The sequence below is a fragment of the Odocoileus virginianus genome, chromosome 34, assembly GCF_023699985.2.
Source record: "Odocoileus virginianus isolate 20LAN1187 ecotype Illinois chromosome 34, Ovbor_1.2, whole genome shotgun sequence".
NCBI lineage: Eukaryota > Metazoa > Chordata > Mammalia > Artiodactyla > Cervidae > Odocoileus > Odocoileus virginianus.
In genome coordinates, this window is record NC_069707.1 from 28,608,771 (window position 1) to 28,624,506 (window position 15,736).

The following is a 15,736-nucleotide window of genomic DNA, read 5'->3' on the forward strand; positions in this document are numbered from 1 at the left end:
TCAATTCCAATCCAACAACACCATCACAAAAGTCATTCTGGAATTCCTCTTTTTCCTATTTGTAACTCCCTTCTTCGTTAAGGAGAAAGATTGCCTCTCATTAGCCCCAACACACTTATTTCTTCACTCCTCTTTTATGTAACCATTATGACCCTGAAATACTTGCTACTTCTTCATCAGGCAAGGGAAAAAACTGTTTATCATTTTTTATTCTTTCCTATCACTCACTTCTCCATCCAGTCAATCACCAAGTCCTAACATTTTCTACCTTCTAAACATCTCTTCTGTTCATCCTGACCACTAGCATATCTTACATAGTCTACAACAACAGAATCTTAATTAATATTGCTGGATCTATATTTGTTTTCTTCCCATTCATTTTTCTATACTGCAGCCAGTTATCTTTCTGAAATTAATAGTTGACCATTTAACTACATGGTTAAGACAACCTCAGATATGCAGATGATACTGCTCTAATGGCAGAAAGTGAAGAAGAACTAAAGAGCCTCTTGATGAGGGTGAAAGAGGAGAGTGATAAAGCTGACTTAAAACTCAACATTAAAAAAACTAAGATCATGGCATCTTGTCCCATCATTTCATGGCAGATAGAAGGGGAAAAAGTAGAAATAGTGACAGATTTTATATTCTTGGACTCCAAAATCACTGCAGACAGTGACTGCAGCCATGAAGTTAAAAGATGCTTGCTCCTTGGAAGGAAAGCTATGACAAAACTAGAAAGCGTATTAAAAAGCGAAGAGATTACTTTGCCAACAAAGATTCATATAGTCAAAGCTATGGTTTTTCCAGCAGTCATATACAGATGTGAGAGCCGGACCATAGCAAAGACTGAGTGTCAAAGAATTGATGCTTTTGAACTGTGGTGGTGGAGAAGACTTTTGAGACCCCGTTGCACAGCAAGAAGATCAAACCAGCCAATCCTTAAGGAAATCAACCCTGAACGTTCATCGGAAGGACTGATGCTGAAGCTGAAGCTCCAATACTTTGGTTACTGGATGCAAAGAGCCGATTCAACAGAAAATACACTGATGCTGGAAAAGATTGAAGGCAAAAGAGAAGGGGGCAGCAGAGGATGAGATGGTTGGATAACATCACCCACTCAGTGGACATGAATTTGAGCAAACTCTGGGAGACAGTGAAGGACAGGGAAGCCTGGAGGGCTGCAGTCCGTGATGCTGCAAAGAGTTGGACATGACTTAGTGACCCAACAACAACAACAAAACCCTTCAATGGTACCTCACTGACTTCACATTACACTGTTTGGATCTCCTCAAAACTTGCATATCTTTTGTCTTATTTCCTCCCAAAGCTCCCTTTGTCATTCTCACCAATTCAGTAAGCCATGCTGAATTTACTTCAGTTCTTGGATTATGCCAAGCTTTACTTTAGTGAGAAATACACTTCATCTTTTTCTACCCAGAAACTCTTCCTAACCTATATAACTCTACACATTGTTTAGACTTTTACTTAAATGTCACCTGCTGTGAATTATCCTTGACCACCCTTCTGCCTTAGCACCACACACACACACACACACCTCTCTCTGCAAGCTGTTGTAAGGTTTAGGCAAGAGGTAACAGGTATACATCTCAGCCAGTCTAATAGACTGTGGAATGTGTTATTGAAATAAGTAATAATGAGCTAGAATTATAACCTGTCTTTGTAAAGTGAGTACTTACATCACAGCTGTGAGGACCTATGAAAAGTGCATAAAATACCTAAGTTGTAAAGCCAATATATGTCATCTATTACTCATTCACATATGTTTATAAAGTATGAACTACTTGATATGTATTGTGGTAGACACTAGGGCTTGGGAAATTAATGTAATGTAAACAGTTAAAGTATAACTTGTAAAATCAGTGTCCAAAGCATAACAAGATATATACCAGGAATACTTGATAAAATTAGTTAACCTGATTAAGATTCAAAGCATGGACAACATTTGGTTTGAGACATGGAGGAGTAGGATTTTACAAGGAAGGATTCTTCAGGGAGACAGGACAGTATGTGCAAGAACTAGGGCATGAAAGGGTATGAATTATCTTGCATGGTACACACAATTCAGTGTAAATTGAAGCATGATACCGAAACAAGGCAATGAGAGATGAAACTAGTCAGGGAGATGGAGTGACTTTTATCCTGGGCAAAGTAACACAACTTTCTCCTACCGATCATCTTTGAATAATTTTCAGGACAGTGGTATTATCAAATTCACAGTTTCAGTGAGATCATTATGGCAGCCATGTGGAGAATGGAATTCAGGGATCAAAACTGGAGTCAAAGGACTGGTAATGAGGCCATCTCACAACACTCCCAATGAGAAGTGATGAAGCTGAACAGAAGGCAGTGGGAGTTAAGATGGACAGATCTTACCCTGGGGATGTTAGAATGTAGAATGGACATGATTTGATGTTAAAAGGCATTTGGAAGGATCTACAGGAATTTAACTAGAAAACTGGGAGGATAAAACCAAGATAGAGATCTTGAAAGAGAATTAAATTTTAAGTGGAAAGATGGGGATCTACTGGGTTGGTTAAAATTTATCACTAACTTCTCACAGGATTTGGAAAAACAAATGAGATACGCTTTGAAGTGTGTAGAGAGGCAAATGAGAATGGAAAAGCTGGACTCCAAAGAAATATGCATAATGCTCTTACCACACAAACGAAGCAACAGGTTTTAGTGTGACTGCAACTGCAGAAAATTCAAGAGTCCTGGAGTGACTTGACTAGTATTTTTCCATTCCTGGTGACTCAGAGCTAAAGATGGCGCCTGTGGCAAAAATCAGAACGTGGGAGGGGGCACTGGGTGTAGCAGAAGATGACCTTTTAGGGGTTGCTGTTCTGTTTTAAACACAGTTATTTCACTATAACTGAGATAACTCAGCACCAGATGAATCGTGGATAATTTTTTCCCCTAAGATTTGATCTGTGGTACAATTCAGTATTCTCCACGCTTAGAAGAATGTTTCATTTCGTGGGCACGATCGCGTGGGGGAGGGTGGTGGTGGTGGTGGCTTGACAAGTGTATTTCTTTGCATCATTCATGTTTCTTTGCCTTGGCAGATTCCACGACAGCCATCGTCTGGCTTTGCCCCCTCCCGTTTTTCCCAGAGCGGGCTACAGTTCTGAAGAGCAGAGAGCTTCTTCCGGGTGACAGAAGCTCCGAGAAGCACCTGCGTATTGCCAGGGTCCCTTCCCGCTCCAGGGAGAACGGATTCTTTCTCTTTCGTGGCCCGCGCGGGCCCGAGGAGTCCAGCGCGCGGCCCCTGAGCGCGCGGCCCACCGCAGTCTGAGGGCGCGCGCGCGCCGCCTCCGCCTACGCCACACAGCAGCGCCTCCGGGCCCCCGAGAAGGCGGCGCGGGGGCGGGGCTTAGGGAGGGGCGGAGCCACGGAGGGGCCCCGAGGCCCGGCCGAGGTCCAAACTGAGAGCAGGGCCCGCATCGGTTGTCATGGGGACGGCGGCGTAGGCAGGCGCTGACGTCGGCTGGAGGCGCGCTGCCCGCACTGCGGCACCCGGCGGGTGCTCAGAGCCTGGGAGGCTGGCGGTGGGGGTGCCTGGGTGGCCACCTCACTCCCAGCCCACCCTGCAAGGTCCGGGCGGTGGCTCCCTAGGGACCCGCTGTCGGCAGCTCTGCGCCCTCTTCTGTGTGAGTACCCTGCAGGCCTAGTGGTGGCGGGATCCCGGGCCCGGGAACTCGGCCTGCCCTGCCCTCTCTGGGGACAGCAGCGTGGAGGGCTGCTCAGGGCGGTGGGCCCAGCGGGGCGGACGGGGGCGGCGATGCGCCACTGCAGTCTGACCCGCCCAGCGCCGCGGAGTGGAGAGATGTGGTTTTGAGAGTTACCTCTACGTACTTTTCTTCTCCCGTTCCTGGGCGGATCTTCTCCGCAGCGTTGAGCGCGTTGTACTGAAAGAGTGAATGCAATCTTTGCCTTTCCTATTCCTGATTCTGGTTTAACAGCATTTAAATCAGATGCGCACTAAGTACATTTATTTCCTTTTAGGGTGTCATCTTGGTGCTGAATCTTGAACCTGTGAAATGTCTTCTTAATTACATCTGAGAAAAGGTGATCGATCTGTTACGTTTCTAAGAGTCTACTTACATTAATAGGGTCATTTCGATATGTATACACATAGAAGAAAACGTATGCTGTTTAGGAATCCATCCCAAATGGCTGAGCTACTTTTCAACATTACTGTAAGAACATCTACTGACTGGAGTATATGACTTTTCCTTCTTCTGAGAAAAGGATGCTAACAGTTTTTTCACCTGTTGCATTTATGATTGCTGTTACTGCTTGGGTCTTATGGAAGATTGCTTGTTATGAGGACTCTGCGAAGTTAAAAAATATATATGAAAGAAATTCAAATGCCCAAAATTTTTAATCGTATTTATAATCTTACATATTTATAAAGACTATCTTGATTTATTGATTGAATATGTATACGGGTTTTTGTTTCCTTTTTTCCCCGTGCTGTAAAATTCAGTTAAGGAGTGAATCATCCAAGCCTCTGCCTGTTTTTTTCCTTCATCTTTAGTCATTTACTGACTGATAATGAGGTGTTTAGAGAAAAAATAAAATGAGATGAAATGTAACGCAGTTTGTTTTCCTATTTTGTATTAATATCTCTTAGCAAGTCCTGTTAAAGGGATTGTGAGGGAGAAGTTTTTAAATATAATGACGTATATGAAGTTCACAGATGTCCTTTTAAGTTTGACCTTAATTTTTCTGGATGATCTTACTTATCAAATATCAGTCATTATTAAAGTATTTGCTATAGTACACATTACTGTTTAGAGATGATTATTTCTGTAGTGTATTTGCTGTGTTCATCATTGAATAATATTAGTGTTTACTAATGGATTGTACATTAGACTATTAAATAGTAAATAATGTAAATACATAATTATGTTTTGTCTATCACATAATTGTCTTTTTAATACTGTAATAATCACATAAAGTAATAGGCCATCCACTGTGCTGGTCACTTTTCCTTTTCAGTACTTCCTTTTCTCCTTATAATAAAGTAGGTGCCATTTTCATTTCCCAGGCAAAAAAAAAAAAAAAGCCTTAGTGAGATTAAGTGGCTTGCCCAAAGCCATACATTCAGTAATTATCAAAACAAGAGCTTATGCCTGACTCATTTTGACCCTATTACTGCCCCACCCCCTTTTAAAATGGGAATACATAGATGAAGAGAGCATAGGCCTAGCCTTCCCACAAGCTAATAGTTTGGTTGGGGAGGAGTGGGTAGTTTATCAGAGTGAAAATTCAGAAAGCAGGAGGAATGAAGATCAAGGCACTGAGGGAGCACGGTGTAGACCACTTCTTTCTTGAAACTCTTTTTTTCCTTTGGTTACTTCTCCCAGTTTTTCATTATCTGCCTGATGTCTTTTAGTTTTATTTTGTGAGCCCAGAATTTTCTTTTCAGCATTTTTTCTTGCAACCATCACAAATATAAATAATGCCCAAATTTTCATCCCCTGTCTAGTCACTGAATTGCTATATTCTGTTGTCTACTAAACATAAATGGATTATATGTATATGTATTTCCATCCTTACACATACCCACGTACACTATATATATATATATGTATATATATAGTAATGATAGCTATCATTTTTGAAGAGCTTGCCATACTCTAGGCATTGTGCTGTTTTACTTGCGTATTCTTATTTAATCTTTACAGTACCCTATAAGTCATTTATTACTATTATTCTTTTTGAAAGATGAGGAATTGAGGTCCACAGAGTTTAATCTACTGACGGGTAGAACCAGGAATCTGACAATAGAGCCAGCGCTTGTAGCTGCTTAATACCCATCAGATATCAGCCCAACATGTCCCACTAAGTTCATTGAGTGTCTCTATAAGAAATATCTATTATAATTCTAGCTAATGCTGTTGATGTTTGTTCTCAGGCACTCTTTTAGCCTTTTAATCATTTAAGTCTTAACAACAGTCCTCTGAATAGTTGCTGTCAGACTGACTTTACAGATGAGGAAACAAATTGCCCAGCCTATACAAGTAACTGTGGGAGATTACAGTAATTCCAGGACTTGTGTTTTAAACAACTCCACTGCTGCTGCTGCTGCTGCCAAGTCGCTTCAGTCGTGTCCGACTCTGTGCGACCCCATAGACAGCAGCCCACCAGGCTCTGCCGTCCCTGGGATTCTCCAGGCAAGAACACTGGAGTGGGTTGCCATTTCCTTCTCCAATGAGTGAAAGTGAAAAGTGAAAGTGAAGTCACTCGGTCATGTCCGACTCTTCACAACCCGGTGGACTGCAGCCCACCAGGCTCCTCCATCCATGGGATTTTCCAGGCAAGAGGACTGGAGTGGGGTGCCATTGCCTTCTCATAAACAACTGCACTGTACTTAGCTATACTGTGCTGTATTCCAATTAATGATATGACTGGTCTAATTATTCAAGTTTGAAAACCATGAGAATCATCCTTGACTCTTTGTTCTCTTTAGGAGTTTTTATTTCATCTGTCTAAAATGTCATGAATTTTCTGCTCAGGATAAAACAAAAGAACTAAGCCTTTCTTGATGGCTCAGAGTCATAGTTCAGCTGTCTTCCTGATTCTTAAATCACTATGAAGTGCCAGTCCCCCAGTTGTGTCCGACCCTTTGTGACTCTCTGTAGCCCCACCAGCTCCTCTGTCTCCAGAGTTCCCCAGGCAAGAATACTGGGGTGGGTTGCCATTTCCTTCTCCAGGGGATCATCCCCCAGTGATTGAACCCAGGTCTCCTGCATTGCAGGCAGATTCTTTACTGTCTGCGCCACCAGGGAATGACTGTGGAATGCTTTTAAGTATTAAATCTTTATTTGCTTTCTATTTTTTCCTATTTATGTGCTGCCAGGTCTCCGTTAGTGATGTAGTTGGCTTTGCGGCCTCTCTCTTTTCTAATCTGGGGTAGATTGGAAAGATGATCAGGCTTACTCGACCTAAATCGTCTCTAAAGAGTTAACACTGGTTCATATCAATAAGGAGTAGGAGGTTCTACTCTGTGGATTTAATGATGTCTGTTTTGTCTGTGTACTGGATAGTTGTTACAGAAGTTAACTCACATAATTAGTTTATTTGTATAAGCATTCTTTTTAGCATTTCTTATCAGACTTTTCTGTCCAGAGTACCACTAATACTAAAGGAACATGAATATGGATCTCTGGGGATCTCGAACCTTAACTGATAACTGTTGAGCCAAAAAAAAAAATTTTTTTAAGTCTTCAGTTTTATTCTTAAAAATGCATGCACATTATGTTCCAGTGTGAGAACTGATGTTTTAGACACCCTCATCTTTTAAAAAATTGAAAATTTAAGAATATATATACTGAGTTTATCCATGTTTTAGGTACACAATGATATACACCCAGGTATTGATCTGAGAAGATGGAATGAATGCTTGTGCTAAGCCTTCTGTTGCAGCAGTATTTTCAGTGGCAGACACAGAAATATTTAAATTCATTATCTGTGAATGTGCCACCCAGAAGTATACTTTACTAGTGCAATAATATATGCTTGGGAAAAGCAGTTGTGATACGGAGTTTGGTTTCTCAGAACTACATTGAAATGTCCATTTATTTACTTAAAATACTTCAGTGTTAGTCGCTCAGTCGTGTCCGACGCTGCGACCTCATGGACTGTAACCTACCACGCTCCTCTGTCTGTGGAATTCTCCAGGTAAGAATACTGAAGTGGGTTGCCATTCCCTTCTCAGGGGATCTTCTTGACCCAGGGATCAAACCGGGGTCTCTCGCATTGCAGGCAGATTATTTACCATCTGAGCTACCGGGAAAGCCCAAATACTTTAAAAGCATACTAAGTTAGATGCTTGTTGCCTTTCAATAATTTAAAAAATTTTTTCTCAATATATACATATTTTACTCAATTTTGATCCAGTTTGCTTCACTTTAAGACTAAACTGATTTAGATGTATTTAAGTTGTTTGTATAAGATGGGGATAAGAGAACTTAGTTTTATTTTTAACCTGTTGAGATAGTGAACAATCACATAATGTTGCATGAAGAATATTCTATGACTTTTATTTGGAAAATCCATTTTACAAATAAATCTCTTTGTTTTAATAGGATCCTGACTGAATCAGTGCTTTATACTATCACTCAATACTCTCCATAAAGCTGAGATATGCCCACTGGTAAGATTTCTATGAAATTTTTTATATGAAGTGCATATTATTTACTTTAAAGTTTGGATTATTTTAAGGGATTCTTTAACCAATTAAGGAGTAAAGTAGATATCAACCAAATATAAAATTTATAGATACTTCATAGTTTGATATTTCTTTCTGTGAAATGTTGGTGATTAAGGTTAATATGTATTCAGTGGCTGGCAATTTGGGACTCAGCTGGGCAGAGTAAATAACATATTGTTAGTTTTTATTTTTTATTATCAAATGGATATTTCACTTTAAAGTAGACTTTGGTGAACTTTTTCGTAAAAGGCAAGCTAGTAAATATTTTAGGTTTGGTCTGTGCTACAACTACTCAACTCTGTCATAGAAGCATGGAGGCAGCCATGATAATTCTTAACAGAGTGGGTATGGCTGTGTTTCAATAAAACTTTATTTATTAAAACAGTTGACTGTCCTGCAGGTAGTTTCCCAATACCTGCCCTGGGGCATTCATTCATTCAGCATTTATTTGAAACATGTTTGAGTACTTACTCTGTGCTAGACCCCATGATGATAGCTAGGGACGTCGTTATGACCTATTGGGTATAGTGGGAGAGTCACAGTATATTTATATACATATATATATATATAGGTATACAAATAATTATACAGATTCAAGCTGGGTTAAGTGCTGTGATGGAAAAAAGTCTGCAATGTGAGAAATGGAGAAATATAGATGAGGTTGTCAGGAAATGTTCCACTCTAGAGGCAACATTTAAAAACAGGCATATTAACCCCAGCCAGGTGTGAGGAGTTAGAGACGTCTGCACAGGGTAGAAGCAGCTTCATGTGGGAAATTGCCTGTTTTGGCAGAAGAGCTAAAAAAGAAAAAAAATGTATGTCTGGCTAGAATGTAGGAATGTCAGGGGCTGTTTTTTTTAGTTGAAGCTGTAGAGATAGACAGGCCAGGAAATGAGAACCACGTAGGGCATGTGAACGACTTGCTTTATTTTGTTCCAAGTGAACTGGGAAACTCACAGTCTTAAGCAAGGACTAGCCTGATATGATTTATGTTTAAAAGAGGAAAGCAACTTTCAGCTTTTAGTATTTGTTGAAGACTTGATTGTTGGCCAGTCAAGCGTAGTCATTTTTCATGAAAAAGTGATCTTTGACTTAGGATTATTCTCACTTTACACATAAGGAGAATGAAGTTTAGAGATGTTAAGTGACTTGTTTTAAGGCCACATAACTAACAGTGGCAGATGCTGTGTGCATGGTAAGTAACAAGTTAACTTAGCAAAGGAAACTTTTGGAGGGAGTAGCCCAAAAGGTAAGTAGGGTATCAGTGAGTTTGGTGTCACCAAATCACAAAGAAAGGTTGTTTAAGAAAGGACTCGTCAACTATTTTAATTAGAGCAGGTATTTGGAGGCTGTGGGGTTTTATTTCTTATCATGATGTATGTGATAGTAGAGTTGCAGAGAAAATGACATGAGTCATTATCATTTGTAGTTGAGAGTGAAGCTAAAGTGAAGACCAGAGTTCGCTTTGAGGAGCTGCTGAAGGCCCACAATGATCTAATGCGTGAAAGAAAAAAACTGAAGAAAAAAATTGTCCAATCTGGAGAAAAAATCTCAGTGAGTAATTCATCATTTGGTAATGTTGTCTTGAATATCTGCATAAAACCGAGAGTTTCTAAGGAACTTTGGAAATTAAAAACAGCAAAATGGTCAATCACATGGTAAAACAAAGCTTCCTTCTAATCAGCCTCACTCTTGGAGTATTGAGTTCTTGAGTGCTGTCCTGCAAGAATACAGACCAACTGGTTGAAGTGACCAGGGATGCCAGGGAAATGCAAGCTAGCCGTATTACACGGTCTTGCAGAAAACCCTGATTTTTAACCCAGAATTGTGAAGAATTTATAAAGTAATATCTTATTTCAGATATGTAATAGCTTATCTTCGTATAGAATTCTTCATCTGATTCTACCTAGCAGAACCAGGGGAAATCAATGGAATCTTAAAGAGTGACCCTTTTGTAGTTGAGGTACACTTTCAAATGATAGAATTTTTTGGTATCACCCTTGAAGGGATTGAAAATACAGAACTTAAAGAAATACTAAACAAGTCAGAAATTAACTACAACCTGATTCGGGTATTAGAGTCTGTAATAGTATCCCAGTTAAGGCACTATTCGCTCTTCAAACCTGTCTCGCTATTTCCCTTTGTGTTCCCATTTCATACACTCCTTTGACCATAATCTCTGTGTAATCACACAAGCACAAATAAGTAACTTCATGCAAGTTCTGGTAATTGGTACATGTGTGTTCTGGTAATTGAGAAAAGGAATACACACATTCCTTTAACAGGAGATTTATGAGTTATATGCATCCTACGTTTTACTTGGAGCATATTCTAACCTGGTCTGTATTTTGTCATGAGACCTCTTCATTTTAGTGTTCTGCCTGGCAGCCATCAGTGTAATAATTATATTCTTGAGTGAAACAAAAAAAGTATTGACCTTGGCTAGGATCCAGCCGGATGCATGTAAGGAGTTCCTAGTACCCCAGTGTACTACACTGCATACAAAGTAAGAACCACTGAGAGAATGGAGCAGATGAGGTCTACCCTAGTGGATGCTGCTCTAAGATAGAACATGCTGCTTTTGGTGTATGGTAGGGAATAGTGGCATATGGACAGTGAACATTGCTTACTGGTATATGCCCTCACCTTGAGGAAAGTGGTATACATTTGGCAAACCAGAAAGAGCCCTGGATGCAACTACAGAATATTTTTATGGACTCAGACCAAGCGGAATTCGTACTTTCTCTCTCTGTCAGAACTGGGCTTTGTGAGCTTGAACAAGGTACAGTTTAAGCCAGGGATGCTAAATTCAATGGATAACCAGAAAATGGGCAGAAGATGTGTCCACTTATCTAAGATCCAGTTTAGGTGTTGGGGACACCTAAGGGACAGGTCATTAAAAGTAATTTACTCAGTCTCTTTTGGCACACACCAGGCCATCCACAGTCTCTCTTAATTTAAAGATAAAAGTATTTAGGAAGAATTTTTCAGCCGGACAAAAGCAGGTTATTCCTAGAAAGCAAAAGTATTTTTGAAATGCGTTGCTTTAACAAATAGAGGAGGATACCTGTTTTTATTTACTAAAATACAGTGCTCTCTTTCAAGGGAGAGCTTGAGCACTTCTAAATATTTTATGTATATTCACTAGTTTTTAATTTAATACAAACAATATAATTATGAAGTTTCATTTACATTTACAGATAGGGAAACTAGATCACAGAGAGTTTGAATAACTTACCCAGAGTTGCATAGTTAATGATAAAACCTTGATTCAAACTGACAATCTGACTTCAGAATCTACTGTCTTTACCACAACCTAATAGGACCCTGTTTAGTAAAGTAAGAAGTGATAGGACCTCTTCAGAATAAGAACTCCCATGTGTAGAACAGGCTGAGACTAAAAAGGAAGCGGGCTTAAATAAGAAGATTAAGCAAAGAGAAAGCCATCGAAGAATTCATAATAATGAAAGGTTTATCTTACTGTTTTTCAACTGTCTATCAGGCACTGTGATAAGGTTTTTACAAATTATCATTTCTGATTCTCCTGTTAATCATGAAAGTAGGTATTAGAGGTCTTATTTTGCACATGAGAAATTTTATGACTATCTGAATAGAAAACCACTTACTATCTCTGCCAGGTTCATATAGCCAGAAATAGAGTAAGCTGGAGTAATTTATTTATATGTAGGTGGTGCTAAATGTATGTATGATTCTTATACATAAAGAATCCACCTGCCAGTACAGGAGACTTAAGAGACACAAGTTTGATCCCTGGGTTGGGAAGAGTCCCTGGAGAAGGGAATGGTTACCCATTCCAGTATCCTTGCCTGGAGAATTCCTTGGAAGAGGAGCCTGGTGGGCTACAGTCCGTGGGCTGCAAAGAGTCAGACACAGCTGAGCACACACACATTTTTGTATGTATTAACATGTATCAGAAATTTTATTTAGCCCACTGATCAATGAGGGAACCAGTAAGATGTTATAACCAGTTCAAATGGACGTGATTTACAGAGATTTATATTCTTTACCAGGCAAAATTCAGTTGCATTATATTAGTAGAAATCATTTACATAGCTTTCCCTTCTCCAGGGCATCTTCCCAACCCAAGGATCAAACCCATGTCTCCCACATTGCGGGCAGATTCTTTACCAGCTGAACCATGGGGAAGCCCATATTATTATTTACCAGACAAAATTTAGTTGCATTATATTAATAGAAATCTTTTATTTTTGTTACACTAAAGTAAAACCAAAACAACCTGAATCCTTCTACTTAGAGACAACCTACATATACAACCTTTGTGCCATATTTTTTAATGTCATGTAAGAATTTTAGAATCTGGATTTAAAACTACAGTCTCTCCGTGATTCTTTCTTCATTGCTGCCTCAAAAACTGTACCTCAGGCCTAAAATAATAGAATTGACACTAAGGAAAAATTTAGTGATTGGCCTACAAATGTGAGAGAAAATGGCTGAAACTAAAATGAAAGATACAGTAAATAAGGACATATAGAAATACTTGACTTACAAGTCTATGTTCCCAGACAGCACTAATGGAGCAGAATAATAGAAAGAGGATGAGGAGGAAACTTTCCTGAGAATGAAAAAGGATGTGGGAAGAGATGAATCCATCTTGCATTCCAGGTAAAGTTTGAGATGAGAACTCAAATCTGGAAACTTAAATTTCAAGGGAGAGAGAAATTTTGCTAGCATCTAAACAGAAGAAACACCTAGTGTGTTTCTAGCTTCTCTCCAAAAACACTTTAAGTTGAAAGACAGTGGAGCAAGATCATACAATATTTAGGGAAAAACAGTGTTCCAAGGGATCTACTCGCCTACATTGTCAGTCATGTATGAGGGCAATAGGGAGCATGTGAATTGGGAAAGAATTATGACTGGTGTTCCCTCCTGAAAAAAGTCAACAAAACAACGAAAGATAGATTAGTTGAATGTGTAGTACCATCTCCAGAGACATGAATGAAAACAAAGTGTTTAGGAATAGAGAGTTTATATTCTGAAAATAAATTTGGATGAGCCTTAAAACCAGTTATGTATGTAGAAGTTTCTACGTTGTTTCTGCCAGGGGCTTCAAGAAGCTATGGTACAGGGACTAGTACTGATAACATTGCTTTATCTTCTGGGGGAAAAGGTCATTTACAGTCTCATTTTATCTCACATTAAATTACATTTCAGATATCTTAAAAAGTTAAATGTAAAAATCTAAATTAAGAGACAAATACTTGAAGAAAATAGAAGTGGGCTGGTTCAGTTTTCCAGTGTGGGAAGATACTCTGATCTTAAATGAAAGACATCCCAAATAATGAGAATATTCTCTGTCTGCACACAGAAGACCAGTAAATACTTGTTGAAGGAATAGATAAATCTGAGGTAGAAGATACTTTGAGTCAGAAACAAATACAACTAAAAGTTAGCTAATTCACTGAAACTGATTTTTTTTTTTTATAGTCACAGATCTAGTACTCATATAGCCAATAACATAGTAATAGCTAAAATTTATTGAGCACTTGTATTCTGGAATCAGAAGGTTCTTTTTAGTGTTCTATTCCCCTATCAATCTAAAGAAGGACCTATGAGTAAGTTCCATTCCAAATGTTAATAAATAAAGAAATGCTACAAATAAATGCCTTGAATAGTAAGATACTATATCTCTTAGGGCTTTCCAAGTGGTGCTAGTGGTAAAGAACCCACCTGCCATTGCAGGAGACATAAGAGACGTGGATTCGATCCCTGGGTTGGGAAGATCCCGTAGGGAAGGGCATTACAACTCACTCCAGTTTTCTTGCCTGGAGAATTCCATGAACAGAGGAGCCTGGTGGGCTACAGTCCAAAGGGTCATGAAGAGTCAGACATGACTGAAGCAACTTAGCACGCAGGTGTCTTAGGTGAGCAAAAGGTATGAAAAAAAATTAATGACAAGAGAAAATGACATCAACTAATAAAAATACAGGAACACTTTAAAAGTGATTTAGGTTGGAAACCAGATTGGTATTTTTACTTACCAAAGAAGTATTCAAAAGTTAATCACCAGGGTAGAGAGCAAAACTTTTTGATATAATGTTCATAAAAAGATGAAGCAGCACAAGTATGGACAACTTTTTCAGAAAGGTTAACTGTATAAAGGAGTATTTTCAGTGCTGATATTTGGGAAGATAAGGGAGAGATTTGATGATACAGGACAGGAAAATGTTTTAGAAATACAAGTTAAGACCCACCTCTTTATAATGAGAAGGAAAGGGAAAAAGATTGTTTAGAGTACATGAAAATTTGTAAATTTGGTAGTAGAAAGTTGCAGCTTTCCATTTGGTGGCTTTTGACTCACCTGTGAAAGTGAGTCAAGAAGTGACAACATTGAACATCAGAGGTAAGTGAAGACAACTTGAGATAGCCAGTATGCAAAAGGTACAGAAGAATGCATATAAACAGATTATGCAGCATGGGAGAATTGTTTGTAGCTTTGAGGTCTCAGTTGAATTTATAGGCCATATCTTTATAATAGCACCAATCTTTGAAGTGGTTCAGTTTCTTCAGGCCGCATTCAACAGCCTGGTTATAGTTATAGAGATGAACATCACTTAATTTAAACAGTGCCTGGAGTTTTTTCCAGACAGGTGTGATGGATAAAAAGTACATGATAATGGAAAGTGATGAATGAAGTGACAGATTATGAAATCAAAATATTAAGAACTAGAGACAAGAGGCATGATAAGGAGGATATATTGAGTTCAAAGCATAATGAATGATTTATTGTTTTATACCACTAAGTCTGGAGTGGTTTGATACTCAGTAGTAATAACTGGAACCAATAAATATAAATTTTTAAGTAGAGGATAAATACTCAAATTGTGGCTATTATTAATTTTGTAGTTGCATCTGAATTTTTGCCTTAATTTAAAGGAAGGAATTTAAATCACTATCATTGTCAATCCTATATCATCTTGATTTCACTCTTTGATTTTCTCCTATCTTATTTTATCCTAATGTTATTTCATAGAGGTGATAACTTCTTTTATGAATAACAGTTTCTAAAAATGTTTTATGTGTTAAATTAATTTTAAAGGGTGGAAAATATGCTAGATTTTCTTGTTGTTCAGTCACTCAGTTGTATTCAACTCTTTGTGACCCCATGGACTGCAGCATACCAGGCTTCCCTGTCCTTCACTATCTCCTGGAGTTTTCTCAGGCTCATATCCATTGAGTCAGTGATGCCATCCAACCACCTCATCCTCTGCTGCCCACTTCTCTTGCCCTCAGTCTTTGCCAGCATCAGGGTCTTTTCCAGTGAGTCAGCTCTTTGCATCAGGTGGCCAAAGTACTGAAGCTTCAGCTTCAGCATCGGTCCTTCCAATGAGTACTCAGGGTTGATTTCCTTTAGAATTGACTAGTTTGATCTCTATACTGTCCAAGGGACTTTTAAGAGTCTTCTCCAGCACCACAGTTCAAAAGAATCAATTATTTGGCGCTCAGCCTTCTTTA

General features: G+C 39.0%; 1 protein-coding gene and 1 long non-coding RNA gene across 15 annotated transcripts in view; one reads left to right on the forward strand and one right to left on the reverse strand.

Annotated features, from left to right (window-relative positions):
* Nucleotides 1–3,299, reverse strand: part of LOC110130892 (uncharacterized) — a 28,723-nt gene extending 25,424 nt beyond the window's left edge. Inside the window, exon 1 of the long non-coding RNA XR_002312007.2 lies at nucleotides 2,679–3,299. This is a non-coding gene — a long non-coding RNA (uncharacterized lncRNA). The remainder of the gene's footprint in view (nucleotides 1–2,678) is intronic.
* A 117-nt stretch (nucleotides 3,300–3,416) lies between these two features.
* The window catches only part of AHI1 (Abelson helper integration site 1), a 220,548-nt gene continuing 208,228 nt past the window's right edge, over nucleotides 3,417–15,736 (forward strand). For 6 of the 14 annotated variants that reach the window (XR_011485577.1, XR_011485575.1, XR_011485576.1 and 3 more), the window contains exons 1-4: nucleotides 3,418–3,671; nucleotides 4,027–4,089; nucleotides 8,118–8,185; nucleotides 9,672–9,796. Coding sequence is in view for 9 of the 14 variants with exons in the window: in XM_070461317.1 (XP_070317418.1) it covers nucleotides 8,176–8,185; nucleotides 9,672–9,796 (135 nt within the window). In the remaining 5 variants the exon portion in view is untranslated. Of the gene's footprint in view, nucleotides 3,672–4,026; nucleotides 4,090–7,623; nucleotides 7,711–8,117; nucleotides 8,186–9,671; nucleotides 9,797–15,736 lie in introns of those variants that run through there. The other 8 variants (XR_011485574.1, XM_070461310.1, XM_070461313.1 and 5 more) reach the window with 4 other exon arrangements.